This window comes from Geotrypetes seraphini, chromosome 13 (genome assembly GCF_902459505.1).
Source record: "Geotrypetes seraphini chromosome 13, aGeoSer1.1, whole genome shotgun sequence".
Taxonomy (NCBI): domain Eukaryota; kingdom Metazoa; phylum Chordata; class Amphibia; order Gymnophiona; family Dermophiidae; genus Geotrypetes; species Geotrypetes seraphini.
In genome coordinates this window covers 34389609-34405486 of record NC_047096.1, presented here as the reverse complement: position 1 = coordinate 34405486, position 15878 = coordinate 34389609, and the positions used below count along the sequence as shown (strand labels likewise).

The 15878-nt window shown below is 42.2% G+C and overlaps 1 protein-coding gene across 1 annotated transcript in view; it reads left to right on the top strand.

Moving 5' to 3' along the window:
- SIK2 (salt inducible kinase 2) overlaps positions 1-15878 on the top strand; it is a 160990-nt gene that overhangs the window by 29985 nt on the left and 115127 nt on the right. The window contains exon 3 of the mRNA XM_033918190.1: positions 222-285. Coding sequence (XP_033774081.1) covers positions 222-285 — 64 coding nt within the window. The remainder of the gene's footprint in view (positions 1-221; positions 286-15878) is intronic.

The window sequence follows — 15878 nt, the reverse complement described above, 5'->3', positions numbered from 1 at the left end:
AATATAATGGAAGTGACAGGTATGCAAATCTCTCTCATGCATATTCTTTAGGGATATCTTGAAAACTCGACTGGCTGGGGTTGGAAACCACTGAAATAGATTGTTCTGCGTATTGACTCAAATGTGCGACTTCTCAAAAGGAGGTTGTATGAGGGAAGGGGAAACTGATGAAAGATTCTATTGGTTAGACTAATAGCTGGTTTCACCTTCTGCATCAACAGGTGATGGAGACTGAAAACATGTTGTACCTTGTGACAGAGTATGCCAAAAATGGAGAAATTTTTGGTAAGTAGATTGACTGGGAACTAATTTGATGCTTCTTGGTGTAGATCAAAGTTCTTAAATCTGTTCTGAAGATGCCATCACCAGTTAAGTTTTCAGGATGTCCACAGAGAATGTGCATTAGCTAAATTGGCCTAGACTGGATTTTCAGTGCATGCCACGTTCTGATACCCTACGCAGGTACTTAACCACTTTGAATATGTAACCACAAAGTATACGAGTCCCGTTCCCTTTCCCCTTTTTCTGTCCCTGGTAGGCTCACAATCTAAGTTTTATACCTGGGGCCATAGATGATAGGTGACTTGCCCAAGGTCACGAGGAGCCATGGCGGGAACTGAACTCAGTTCACCGGGATCTTGGTTCACTGTATTGCTGCTGCTGCTGCTGCTACTACTACTGTTAGGGGATACAGTTAGCAGAGATGATAAGCTACTGGTTAGGGTGGTGAGCAGAGGGGAGTAGTGTTAAGAGCTAAAGGCTATCTCAGAAAGATGGGTTTTCAGCCTACTTTTGAACAAGGGAAAGGGAGTGATGCACGGACTTGTGTAGTTTGCTCCAAGTTGAAAGGAACAAAGTCTGGAATTGGCACTGGAGGAGGAGAGTACAGATAAAAGCAACTTCTCTGAGGAACAGAGTTCTTGGAGAGGCAAAGGAGGAGAGATACTGAGGGGCTGCAGAATGAACACATTTGTAGGTTAGTAATAGGATTTTGAACTGTATGCAAAGGCAGATAGGGAGCCAGTGAAGTGATTTGAGGAGAGGGGGTGAGTTGATTGTAGCAAGGTTAGCAGTAGATAAGTCGTGCAGCAGCGTTTGTAGAGATTGTAGTGGGGAGAGGCGGTTCAGCGGGGATACCTGTTAGCAGTAGATTGCAGTAATCTAAGCATGAGGTTACAAGGGTGTGGAAAAAAGGTCCGGATACTGTACTCTGAGAGGAAGGGGTAAATTTTGGAGATGTCATAGAGATGGAAGCGACAGCCTTTCGCATTCTGTTGGATTTGTGTAGAAAATGAGAGGTTTGAGTTGAAGACGACTTAGAGGTTACGAGCAGAGGAAACGGGAATGATAACAGTATTATTGACACCACCTCACACAGCTATTGGAGGTAGTCTTCAAAGTTGTTCAAACTATATGCGAGCAACACTGTACACATGCAGTAACATGCACACTGCACCTCAGTTCAAAACTCTATTGCATTATTATATACTTTAGAAAAAAAAATAGTGAGCAAAAGCATAAAGCTTTTTATAGATGCTTTGGAAAGGTGCATAGGTCTTAAATATCATTAGGTCTTCTGAGCTGCTTCTATTGTGTTTGGAGGGGGGGTTAAGCCGTGATTCAATAGAACAGAGGTTTGAGATTACTCAGAATATTTGTATTTGTTGGCGTTTGCATCTGGATATGTGGTCTTCCTCTCCCTTCTACTTTTGAAATGACTAGACCTAGCTGTACCATATTTTGTCTGGAGTTAGATGCCTGGGGAGGACATCAGACATTTGTAGTTTTAAAAGCTGACAAATGACTGCAGGGGAAGAGACACTTTCCTTGCTGTAGGAAATAAATGGAAGTTGAGCATAGGCCACCTAGTTTCTGAGATTTCACGGGATCAGAGATCAAGGTTGCAAATTTCAGATTTAAATTCCAGGGCAGGTTTTACAGTGAAATGCCTTGTAATTCAATATCGGATAACCTCCGATAGCAGCAGAGCTCTATTGAACGTGAAAAAGTAATTTATGGAAAAAGTCTCTCTTCCTGTCCTCTTGATTTCTCTAGAAACATCTTTATAGCCAAAGCAGGCACACTATTACATGACCAAGCCTCTCTGTTTAAAATGATAGATCTAGTCGTCTGCTAATCTTATCAGCTGAACATTCTCTGGTGCCTTTGTAATGGAAGTGACCGTGTCTAGCCACGTAAAACTTGGAAGCCATGTACCAGTACTGGTTAGTTATTTCAAAAATCTAGAATTACGGAGGAGGGCTGAGACATCTGGTTTTACTCCAATTGCTTTAATGAAAGTAAAATCCGTATGTCTGAATCAGTTCTCATATTTCTAGAGCCATATGGTAACCCTCTTGCTAAGGCCTAGGGTAGAAATTAGGGTGGGACCCCCAAAGCCTGCCAGCTAGCGGTGGCACCTTCATCTTCTTGCAGGCTCTGGGGGTCCAGGGCAGCTGCCCAGCTTACACCCCCCCCCCAGCACTGACTCTGTTGCTGAGCAAAGCAATCCACAACAAAGTTCTGAAGGGCTGTGTACTTTTCGGGGTCCCCTACTGTGGTTTGTTTTTTTCATAGAGAGAGTTCGTGTCTTGTAACTTGAGAATTGATGTCCTCAGTCACCTCTGCCAGCAATAACTACCGTATAGTTAATAACATGCAGGTCCTCAGAGCTAGCAATGCCTGCCAGCGTATCGCAGGGAAAGATCAAGCAACTTATTTATCCCAAAGACTGGTGTATTGCTAGTAGTAGTCAGGAAGGCTAACTCTGTTTGGAAACAAAAAATATTTATACTATGAATGGATGGCAGCCTCAACTGTGAATCAAATGTATATACCATCATCCAGGGAAATTGCAGGATAGTTGTATGTTAGTGAAAATCTGTGTGTTGGGTGGGGGGGGGGGCTCAGAAATCTTCAGCTTTCCAGTATTCTCTGCTGTTCGAGTTCCCAGGTCTTTAACTGCTATCATCTGCTATGTTACTTTTCTGGATGGCTAGTTATACACTTCCCCCTCCAAATCTGTGGTTTCAGCATTCGCAGATTCGGTTATTCGCGATTTTAAAACAAAAAAACCCATTTTAATTTTTTGGGCTATTTTAAGCCCTGTAAGCTCCCCCCCACACACACACATCTTTTAGCTTTACCTGGTAGTCTAGCGCAGTGTTTTTCAACCTTTTTACACCCGTGGAGCGGCAGAAATAAAAGAATTATTTTGTGGACCGGCAAACTACTAGGACTAAAATTAAAAAACCCTGTTTCCGCCCCATCTCCACGAGCTCGGTCACCTCAGTAACTATAGAAAAGTAGACAAATATAGTGCAAAATATAAACAGCAGATATAAATTCTCAAAACTGACACGTTTTGATCACTAAATTGAAAATAAAATCATTTGTCCTACCTTTTCTGTCTGGTGATTTCATGAGTCTCTGGTTGCGTTTCCTTCTGTCTGTGTATCCTTTCTTTCATTTCTTTCTTTCTGCACTCAGGCCCAAGAATTGTCCCTTTCTCCCTTTCTATTTCCTCCCTCTTTCCTTCCTATGTCCTTAGTGCCCCCAGTGCCTCCTTCCCATGTCCTTAGTGCCCCTTCCTGTCTTTAGTGCCCCAGTGCCTTCTTCCCATGTCTTTAGTTCCCCCAGTGCATCCTTCCCATGTCCTTAGTGCCCCTTCCTGTCTTTAGTGCCCCCAGTGCATCCTTCCCGTGTCTATAGTGCCCCCAGTGCATCCTTCCTATGTCCCTCTCACTGGCTTCCACACTTTGTCCCACCCCCACCCCCGAAGCCAGCCCATCTGCCTGTCTACCTCTCTCCCTCCCTCCCTGGCCAAAGCCAGCCTGCTTGCCTGCCTACCACCTTCCCTCCCTGCCCCGCAAAAATAAAACCTCCCTCCTTCTTTTCCCCTGCTCTTACTGCCCTGCCACTGCTGCTAAAGCAGACAGGAAGTCTTCTTTCCGACGTCAATTCTGACGTCGGAGAGGAAGTTCTGGGCCAGCCAGGCAGCGATTGGCTGGCACAGAACGTCCTCTCCGACGTCAGAATTGACATTGGAAAGAAGACTTCCTGTCGGTTTTAGCAGTAGCAGCAGGGCGGTAAGAGAAGGGGACCCGGGGAAAGGAAGGAGGGAGGGACAGGAAATGATCGCCTGTTCTGTTGTCCCCGAGCACAGCTTCGGGACGCTGTCCCGAAGCTGTGTGTGGGGACAATAGGACAGGAGGTCTGAAAACGGACCTATGGTCATTTTAATCTTGCCGGCCCTGTGCGGACCGGCAGAAATTTCCTGCCAACCGGGGGTTGAAGAACAGTGGTCTAGCGGATTTTCGGGGCAGGAACAATATTCCCACGCTCCTGCCCCCTGCAGATCGCTCATAGGAAATGGCTGCCTTGAGCTCTAGTTGTATTCTCATCGTAATGGACTAACACAAGCAACAAATTTTTAAATTTCTTTTTTTCTTTTATAGATTATATTTCTAATTTTCATTGCATTTTTATAATTTTATTTTAATATGTAAACCGCATAGATGTTATTACCAATGCGGTATATCAAATGTAAATAAAACTTGGAAACTTGGAAATATTGGGTATTTTCCCTACTAAAATATGTTAGAAATGGGAGCCGACTGTTTGGCTTTGAGTAGCTTAAGAGCAAGATGGGAAAGTTAAATCACACTTTCTGCTGTGTGGGTGGAGAGTGGCAAGATTATTTTTTTTGCTTAGAGTATGGTATTTTCTCTGCCTCTGGGCTGTTCCGGGAATCACTGTTTATCAGAGTTGGTGACAGTCTGTGTGCTGTTACTGTTCTCCTGAGTTAGTGAATAAATACATACAGAACTGGAATCATGACTTGTTGCACCCCCCCCCCCACCTCCCTTCCCCTCTGGTACTGAATTGTAGTTAACCAAAATTCCAGTTGCTCGTACCTCTTGTTAGTGGAAGGATTTGGTGTGCAGATTCTTTAACTCCTTGTAATCATGACAAGAATGCCCATTCAGAGGATTTGGCAAAGAATATTATTCTTGTTAGAATTATGTCAACTTTGTTATGGATCTTTTTTTTTAAGTCTAAAGACAGTTTTATTAGCCATAGGTTTAGGTAATTTTTCCTTGGAATGGTGAAGAATTAGAGTTGTAGGGTGGGATGAAAGTTAAATGAAGAATGAACTGTTTTTATATGTTTTAACATGCCTGGCTGGAGCTTTTTTTTTTTTTTTTTTTTTTTTTTTTAATATGAGGTATGTAATCAAAAAACGTAAAGAAAGGATGGTGTTCTAAATATTAAATAGAGAAAGAATGAGAGAAAAAACAAGCAGCATTCACGGGCATCACAGCATCCTGCTGTTGGCTGGTTTTGAATAATTTTACCTGCGTGCCTCATGGCCAGTTTTTAAGCTAATGAGCCTTGGCATTTATGAGAGAGGCTAGTTAAGTCATGAAGGATAAGCTAAGGCAGACTCGGTTCTTCCTGACTCTGGAGTTTGGAAACATAAGAACATAAGCAATGCCTCTGCTGGGTCAGACCTGAGGTCCATCATACCCAGCAGTCCGCTCACGCGGCGGCCCAACAGGTCCAGGACCTGTGCAGTAATCCTCTATTTATACCCCTCAATCCCCTTTTCCAGCAGGAAATTGTCCAATCCTTTCTTAAACCCCTGTACTGTACTCTGCCCTATTACGCCCTCTGGAAGCGCATTCCAGGTGTCCACCACTCGTTGGGTAAAGAAGAACTTCCTAGCATTCGTTTTAAATCTGTCCCCTTTCAACTTTTCCAAGTGTCCTCTTGTTCTTTTATTTTTCGAAAGTTTGAAGAATCTGTCCCTCTCTACTCTCTCTATGCCCTTCATGATCTTATAAGTCTCTATCATATCCCCTCTTAGTCTCCTCTTCTCCAGGGAAAAGAGACCCAGTTTTTCCAATCTCTCAGCGTATGAGAGGTTTTCCATCCCATTTATCAAGCGTGTCGCTCTCCTCTGAACCCTCTCGAATAACGCCATATCCTTCCTAAGGTACGGAGACCAATATTGGACGCAGTATTCCAGATGCGGGCACACCATCGCCCGATACAATGGCAGGATAACTTCTTTCGTCCTTGTTGTAATACCCTTCTTGATTATGCCTAGCATTCTATTTGCTTTCTTAGCGGCCGCTGCGCTCTGTGCCGTCGGCTTCATTGTCAGCAGCCGCTAAGAAAGCAAATAGAATGCTAGGCATAATCAAGAAGGGTATTATCCTAAGATAATGTTGGGATAGTTCTATTACTGAAGATACGTAATCTTGTTTGATGTATGTTGCCTTTTCTTTGTAATGTTGACTTGAACTTCTGTTCCAATATTTTATTAATTTTTCAAGATAAAAAAACAAAATACACAAATATACAGAAATTAACTAAAACATGAGACCATCTAGTTGTACAGATCACAGTTAATATACAGGAGAAGAATATTGATTATAAGAAATACAGCCACTTTCTCATTTCAAACATATACGGCAAAGCCAGTACATATAATTTCAGCTGAGAATATGCACGTGACGTATGGAAGAGAGTTCCCAGTGAGCATCACAAAATGGCTTAAATTAAAATGAGAAGTGACTCAATATATAACTTAAGAATTTTATTCTGAAATACTATGGGCTTCTTTTGCTAAGGTGCTTTAGGGCCTTAACGCGCAGAATAGCGCGTGCTAAACTGCCCCGCGCGCTAGACCTTAACGCCAGCATTGAGCTGGCGTTATTCTTGAAGCATACCCTGCGGTAATTTTGTGTGTGCGCTATAAACGCTAGGGCACCTTAGTAAAAGGAGCCCTATATGTCAATGATCTAAAAAAATACACAATAAGTTTGGACAGGGCTCTATACTCTATGGAATGAATTAGTAGAGTGATGTTTTTCAGCAAGAACGCTTTCAAATTTATTAGTTATGCAAACAGTGTACAATTGAGCTTCTAATAAAATACCTCTAAAAGTTAAGAAAAAAAGCAGCCACACCCTGAAGGTGTTTGGGAAATCCCATTAGCAACCTCTGTTTTGGGAAATAATAAGATTCTTCAACAGAGGGCTAGCCTAATTAACCAGAACACTGGTACCTCCTCTGCAGCAGTTTTTGTATGCGTTAACCACCCGAGCAAAGCATGAAAATAATTTTCTAATTGCTTGGAAAACAAGCCTGACAACCAAAGTCTTGTGTGAGTTTTCTCCACTAAGCTTCAAGTCTACCATCTGCATTAGTGACGTGCTGCGGTAAAACCAGCCTCTTACCGACAATCAGATTATAGTCTCAAGTAAACAGGTCTAAACATGTCAGCATTATAGTGCTGTTCTTCATCACTTGTACTCGCTATCAAGGGTACGTTTATCCATAGCCATTCATGAAAACAAGGTGCATATTAAAAGGTTCGGAATCGGATCATTCAGTATAGCGCAAATGTCCTTCTTAGAAACAGTGAGATACAAATTTTAATAAAACTAAAATGTAAAATGAATTGGTGTCTGCTTTGCCCTGTGAAATAATTTCCAATTGCAAACAGCAGATGGTATTAAGAATTCTTCAGACTGCTTTGCTGGTAATTTCTGGAAGCGGTTAAGTTCAGTGTGCCAGGTGACCACTCCTGTGCATTACTTTTTTCCCCCCCTCTTCTTTCTCTAGAAACTCAGGCAATCTAAACTTCAAAACTAACGTCTTGGGACCAGTTTCTTCAGTTTGAATTCACAGATCAAAATACTTGTATCTAAAGTCAAATGTTTAGTTGATACAGGAATGCATGTTACTGCCTGAGTCACGATGAGTGTTAGCAGTGCTGTAATTTTCTTTAGATGTTTGGGGATTTTTTTTTTTTTATAGAAAGTATTGGTGAATGCTTTGTCTTTTTAGCTTGCGTGCCTGACTTTCAAAATTGCCTAGTAAGCCACTTGGTACAGGGACATATATTGACTGTATCAGATCCAGTAAGATGGGAGCTCTTCCCACTTCTGAGACCACATAAGCTCATGCGTTTCCCATGCCATGCAGTGCCTGTACTCTGTAAGTTTGAAACAAAGCACATGGATGGAGATTAGCAAGGAGAATATGCATACACTCATTCTGGGGGTTTTTTCAAGGCCACACTGTGTCTCTACAGTCACTCACGCACATGTGTGTGTATGAATATATAATTAACTTAGACTCGGTGTAAAGAATGTCGTTAGAAACGTTCGTACTTCATAAAGTACACCTTTCCAGTTCTGCTAGCCAGCTTTTCTCGGTGCTTTGTTTTCCCTATAGTGACTATTTCTACTGTGTATCAAGTCATTTTAATTTGCGGTAAACCTCTGGGTCCCATTCTAACTGCAGTGTGAAACTCATCTCACCTCTTCCTTCTAGCCCATGTTCTGCAGGAACTGTGCTGCTTCCATTAGGCCAGGGGTGTCAAAGTCCCTTCTCAAGGGCCGCAATCCAGTTGGGTTTTCAGGATTTCCCTTTCTCTTCTTATATTTTTAAGTTCTTGTAAACCGTGCCGAGTTTCAACTTCTGTGAAGAGGATGCGGTATATAAACTTAAGGTTTAGTTTAGTTTAGAATATGCATGAGATCTATTTGCATGCACTACTTTCATTGTATGCTAATAGATCTCATGCATATTCATTGGGGAAATCCTGATAACCCAACTGGATTGCGGCCCTCGAGGAGGGACTTTGACACTCCTGCATTAGGTTGTTCGATATAGGGCCACTCCCAGTGCCCTAATTGAGTCTAGCCTTACCTGCATACGTTCCGGTTCAGCAGGAACTTGTCTAACTTTGTCTTGAATCCCTGGAGGGTGTTTTCCTCTATAACAGCCTCCGGAAGAGCGTTCCAGTTTTCTACCACTCTCTGGGTGAAGGAGAACTTCCTTACGTTTGTACAGAATCTATCCCCTTTTAACTTTAGAGAGTGCCCTCTCATTCTCTCTAACTTGAGAGGATGAACAACCTGTCTTTATCTACTAAGTCTATTCCCTTCATTATCTTGAATGTTTCGATCATGTAACCCCTCAGTCTCCTCTTTTCAGCATTGAATATCCAGGGTAAGTTCAGCCCTTCAGCTCATTCACATTCAGCACTATTTGGTGCTTGGATTATAAGGAGATGTTCCTTGAAACATTATTTTTAGTATGATTTGGAAAGCTGAAATAGTAGTTCTGTTTCATCCTAATGATGAGAGGAGAGATGTGTAAATGCACTAGAATGAAGTGTGTCAGCTCAAATAAAGAGACAAATGATATTTCTGTGCCGGGGAAAAATTTACAAATAAAGTTCAAATATGTGCCTTCGTCTGGGACACTACATTAGCCACACGACCACTTGCATGGCTATGCATTCTGCAGTTTTGCAACGGCAGTCAGCCATTCCAGCCTGATGTGAGGGAAGGCATTTTATGTTGGTGATGCATCTAACCTTGACCCAGTCTGACGCACAAGGTCACAGCTGGTGTGCTTTGCACATTGCCGCCTTCACACACTTGGAGAGATCTCTTTAATCTGGTAAAGTCTGATTAGTAACTCTCTGCATCCATGGCAGATCCTCTCTTGTAAGGATCCACGTGAGAGCAGATAATGTGGTTCCAAACTGGAGTAACTTATGCTTTTGTTTTGGCTGAGAGCAGTTTCCCAGATTAGGTTTAATATCTGAGTTAATTCTGAGTCATCTATTTTATTTTTATTTAATTTATAAATAGTTTTGTAAATTAAATATCAAGGCAGTTGGGTCATAAAAACAACATCAAATACATAACACATCAAGTAAAGTTATAAGCCACAAACCAATCACAACCTGATCTTAAACCCAATAAGCTCTCTTCTCTCCCCCGCCATTACTTTTCCTCATTGCTCCTCTAATCAACTTCTGTATTCACATGTTACTTCGCGGCACATTCACAAATTGTTTCAACCGAGTCTAAAATGCAGTCCAGATAAGCCATTTTATTCTGAATCCATTTTAAAGCTTTTTATTTGGTGACAAACTAAAAGATGGTCAGTTCTGCAAACATTTTAGTACGGGGACAGAGGGGATGATTTAGTGCCAGTTACAGATCCAGCAGGTCATGGTATCCTGCCCCAAAAAGCATTGGCCTACACAGGAGGAACCTCCTTAAAAAATGCTGTGAGATGTGGGTTTATTTGGGTAACTGCCCCCACTCTTTGGAACGCCCTCCCATTAGACATAAGATCAGAAACCTCTCTGGACAAATTTAAATCCAAATTAAAAACCTTTCTTTTTAAAGACTCTTACCAGACATAAAATAAGAACTCTTCCCTTTAAACCTATACCTCATAAGAACATAAGAATTGCCGCTGCTGGGTCAGACCAGTGGTCCATCGTGCCCAGCAGTCTGCTCACGCGGCGGCTCCCAGGTCAAAGACCAGTGCTCTAAATGAGTCCAGCCTCACCTGCGTACGTTCCAGTTTAGCAGGAACTTGTCCAACTTTGTCTTGAATCCCTGGAGGGTGTTTCCCCTATAACAGACTCCGGAAGAGCATTCCAGTTTTCTACAACTCCCTGAGTGAAGAAGAACTTCCTTACGTTTGTACGGAATCTATCCCCTTTCAACTTTAGAGAGTGCCCTCTCGTTCTCCCTACGTTGGAGAGGGTGAACAATGTCTCTATCTGCTAAGTATATTCCCTTCAGTATTTTTGAATGTTTTGATCATGTCCCCTCTCAGTCTCCTCTTTTCAAGGGAGAAGAGGCCCAGTTTCTCCAATCTCTCACTGTACGGCAACTCCTCCAGCCCCCTAACCATTTTACTCGTTCTTCTCTGGACTCTTTCGAGTAGTACTGTGTCCTTCTTTATGTATGGTGAGCAGTGCTGGACGCAATACTCCAGGTGAGGGCACACCATGGCCCGGTACAGTGGCATGATAACCTTCTCCAATCTGTTCATGATCCCCTTCTTAATCATTCCTAGCATTCTGTTTGCCCTTTTTGCTGCTGCCGCGCATTGCACGGACGGCTTCATCGATTTGTGGATCATAACTCCCAAGTCTCTTTTCTGGGAGGCCTCTCCAAGTACCGTACTGGACATCCTGTAGTCGTGCATGAGATTTTTGTTACCGACATGCACCACTTTACACTTGTCCACGTTGAACCTCATTTGCTATGTCGATGCCCATTTCTTGAGCTTGATTATGTCATGTTGCAGATCTTCACTACTCTGAATAACTTTGAATCATCCGCAGATTTAATCACCTCACTCATCGTATCAATGCATGGGTCCAAGCACCGAGCCCTACAGCACCCCACTGATGACGCTCTTCCAGTCCGAGTATTGTCCATTTACCCCCACTCTCTGTTTCCTATGCTCTAGCCAGTTTTTAATCCACGTGAGTATTTCACCCTCGATTCCATGGAACCTTGTCAAACGCCTTCTGAAAATCCAGATATACAATGTCGACTGGGTCGCCCTTGTCTATCTGCCTGTTTACTCCCTCGAAGAAGTGCAGCAAGTTTGTCAAACAAGATCTGCCTTTGCTGAAATCTTGCTGGCTGGTCCTCATCAGACAGTGTCCATCAAGGTGATGAATGATGCAGACCTTTATCAGCGCCTCTACCATCTTTCCTGGTACCGAGGTCAGACTCACTGGTCTGTAGTTTCCCAGATTTCCCCTCAAACCTTTTTTTGAAAATTGGCATAACATTCGCCATCTTCCAGTCTTCCGGGATCTTTCCTGATTTGATCGATTGATTGGCTATTAGTTGAAACAGTTCAGCTATAGTCCCTTTCAGTTCCTTTATGACCCTCGGATGGATGCCATCCGGTCCCGGGGATTTATCGCTCTTAAGCCTATCTATCTGCCTTCATGCCTCTTCTAGACTGACCATCAACCCTGTCAGTTTCCCATCTTCGTTTCCAGCATATAGCCTGATGGGTTTCGATATGCTGTGTATATCCTCTTCGATAAATACAGACGCAAAAAATGTGTTTAGTTTGTCGGCGATTGCTTTGTCCTCCTTTAGCACTCCCTTTATTCCATGGTCATCCAACGATCCCACCACTTCCTTTGCGGGTCGTTTCCCCTTAATATATCGAAAGAACGGTTTGAAGTTTTTTGCCTCCTTGGCTATTTTTTCCTCGTAGTCTCTTTTGGCCCCTTTTACCGCCTTATGGCACCTGCGTTGATGTTGTTTGTGCTTATTCCAGTTTTCATCTGTTCTTGACCTTTTCCTTTCCTTAAATTAAGTTTTCTTGTCTCTGATCGCTTCCTTCACCTCTACAGTGAGTTATGCCAGTTCCTTGTTCTTTTTCCTCTTGGATCCCTTGTTGATATGCAGTATATATAGATTTTGCGCCTCGGTGACTGTGTCCTTAAAAAGGGACCAAGTTTGCTCTAGCGTTTTTACAATGCTTATCCTCTTCTTAATCTTTTTCCGCACCATGAGTCTCATCTCTTCATAATTCCCTTTTTGGAAGTTCAGTGCCGTGGCCGTCGTTCTGGACCGATGCTTCGCCCCTGCATCCAGGTCGAAGCGGATCATGTTGTGATCGCTGTTTCCCAGCATCCCTTCTACTTCTACACCTTTTGCTGGTCCTCGCAATTCATTTAGAATTAAGCCCAGAATTTCATTTCCTCTTGTATTTTCCTTGACAAGTTGTTCCAGGAAGCAATCACCTACAGCATCCAGGAACTTTGGCCTCCCTAGCGCAGCCGGAGATGCCTAGGTTCCAGTCTATCCCCAGATAGTTGAAGTCACCCATGATAACTGCGTTGCCTCCTTGCAGTTGCGTTTAATCTCGTCCATCATTTCTCCATCAATTTCTTCAGACTGCCCTGGGGGTCGGTATTAGATGCCAATCTTCGTTTCCAGTCCATTTGTTCCCGGAATTTTGACCCATAGAGACTTTAACTTATCCATCTGTTGTGGCATGTTCTCTCCAGTAGATTCAATTCCCTCTTTGACGTATATGGCAATGCCCCCACCTTTTTGAGCCACTCTCTGCGGTATAGTTTGTATCCCGGTAGCACAGTGTCCCAGACGTTTTCCTCAGTCCACCATGTTTCTGTGATGCTGATGATGTCCATGTTATCTTTTTGTGCCATAGCTTCTAATTCACCCATCTTATTCCTTAGGCTCCTTGCGTTCATGTACATATACTTGAGTTTCCTTTCTTGCATTTCCTTCCCTCTTGTGTCCCTTTCGATCTGTCTTGCCTGTGATCCAGTGAGTCTTCCCTTCTATCTTCCTGCACGGTATCCTCCAGGTATACCAGTTCTCAAACCATCGACTCTCTCTCTCGGTCGACTGTTGGCTTTTCCCTTCTTCCTAATTTAAAAACCTTTAACGCTCGCCTGTGATGTGCATCAAATGGCTGAGCGCCTTTGGCCCTTCCTCTTTTAAGGAGGAACTCCAGTGGATGATGTCTGGGTGGGAGGAGCTACCTCTCTCCGATGCCCCTTGCTCTCTCCTGCCTTCTGTTGCTCCATGGCAGAGAACAACAAACGCTTCTCTGAAGCAACCCCCTCCCCATTGTACTTCCCCTACATCTTCCCTGCCTCTTGTTAATTTTAGTTTCTATCTTGATGTATTTTCACTTTCCCTCCCCCCCTTTCTTTTGTTGCTGTTATTCTCATAGTTTAGTCTATCCCCTAATTATTTTATCTTAATTCATTTATTCCTAATGCTAATTAGTATTGTAAACCGTCTAGACATCCCTTGATAGATGGTATATCAAGAACTGAATAAACTTGGAAGATGGCAGGAAGGGGTTGGCATAAACTGTGCAACATTATTATACTGTACAGAAATGGACAAGAGGAAGAGTTACCTAGTTAAGAGATGGCCACTAATATTGTAACTGCAGTTTGTATTGTGTGTGTGGTGGGGGGTTGTCTTTTTAAACTAAAAGCTTTATTTTCAGTTTTGATTTACTCCAATAAAGGTTGGGGAATCCTGTTTCAAGAGGGCTGTTGGCAAAGACAGTCAGTGTGTAGTGGATCCTTCTTGTGTGGCCATCATAGCTCTGAGTGTTAGGTCCAGTTTCCTCGAGTAGAAACATTGCTTTAGGATACAGGAAATTTCAAGTCACGTCTCTTCCCTTAAGAAAAAAAGAGAGAAGCACGTTTCCTAATTGTTTAGCCATTCATTTCCTGCAATTCTGAGTGCCATACAGGACACAAATGTCATTTGGCTTCAGTGTATGAACATGTCTGGCTACATAGGTCATACCGTACAAAGAAGTGCAGGATTTGCTAATATGCATCGTTATGGAATATTTTCCAGGGCACAAATTAGACTGTGTTAGCCAAGATTGCACTTTGGTTGTGCATGTATCACTCAGGTTATGTACCATAAGAGTTACAATTGAATTCCAGATGTGGTTGTACAGTTGCTCTCTCTGTAAAGCAGGGCTCACTTTGCTTTTCCTATTGAGGCTGTTGTCATGTTTCTTTTAAACACACGAGCTCGATTACCAGCTCTCTCTTGGCACTTGGAAAGACCAGTTGTAACTGGATGTTTGTTATTGTGTACAGAGGAAAAGATGACTTGGCAGGTCAATTTATTTAATTCTTTTTGTTTTGGTTTTCTATTTGGGATTTTTTTTTTTGGGGGGAAAGGTTAATAATAAATATTCAAAATGAATGAAGAAGAGAGGTGGCAGGTTCTTAAGAGTGAGAACATTTTTTTTTTTTTAGCATATTTAAAAGGTGATTTTGCCCTCTGAAGTCATATAACAGGGTAATTCTGAAAAGTGGCTGCCAACATAGGCTTCAAAAACGTACATAAATAACGAGAATATCGGCATGTGCAGGCTTAAGGGTCAGTGTCCTGGCTAGACGCTATTCTAAGCCAAAGAAAAGCAAAAACCAGAAAAACCTACATACACACGTACACTAGTTAAAAAATCACCAACAAAAATGGGGAAAGCCAATGTCCCAAATATCAATAATATTTATATCAAACTGATATAAAAAAAATCATTGATATATCAGTGATATCCAATCTTAAATTCTGACTGTGAATATTTTTTATCAAAAGGAGGAAAAAAAGATCTCAGAATCCCTTCAATGGCAGATCAAATGATATATGCCTGTTCAATAGGGTAACATCAATCATTGGTTAGAAAATAAACCTCCTTGCAATCTTAAATCTTAATGCAAATATTTCTTCTTTGTAATTATAGCATTAAAAAACAGTCCTGACCCCACACTATTCTAAAACATGGCACCTAAATGCAGTGGTGGGCATACACCTGGGCAGAGCGTGAGTGGGACACATAGCTGTGGGACACAGTAAATGGCTGTCAAAACACGTTTAAGTGTGTAGTATTCTTTAACAGACATGGGCTCTGATATATACCCACTTACTTCGTTTCCTTTATAAAATAGGCTCAAAATATAGCCCAGTTCAAATTCTACTGTCTACTATACAAAGTAATACATGGAACAGCACCCAGCTACCTAAACAACAGACTACACCGTAACCTCTCACACAGATTAAGGAGAACCCAGAGCCTATTCACTCACCCCCCTCTCAAAGGAACACGACGAAAGAAACTATATGACAGCCTTTTAGCGACACAGGCAGCAAAGATCGATACTACCATCACCAATCTACTGACCAAATCAATAGACATTAAAGCATTCCGAAAAGAAATCAAAACTCATCTCTTCAAAAAACACTTCCCATCATCTTAACCTCACAAAAGTATTAGAAAATGCTCTCATGACTACCCAAACACCACTACCAGCAACACCCGAATCCGGACAGTATTATCTCTACTCGTCTAAACAACAGAATCCGGACAATATTATCTCTATTCGTCTAAACAACCTATCACTATCTACTATCTACTACCAATTTATCCTGGAAAAGTCCAGAACAACAATTGTAACTTAACGCATTCTTGATTATATGTACTGCAATGCTACTGGAAATGTC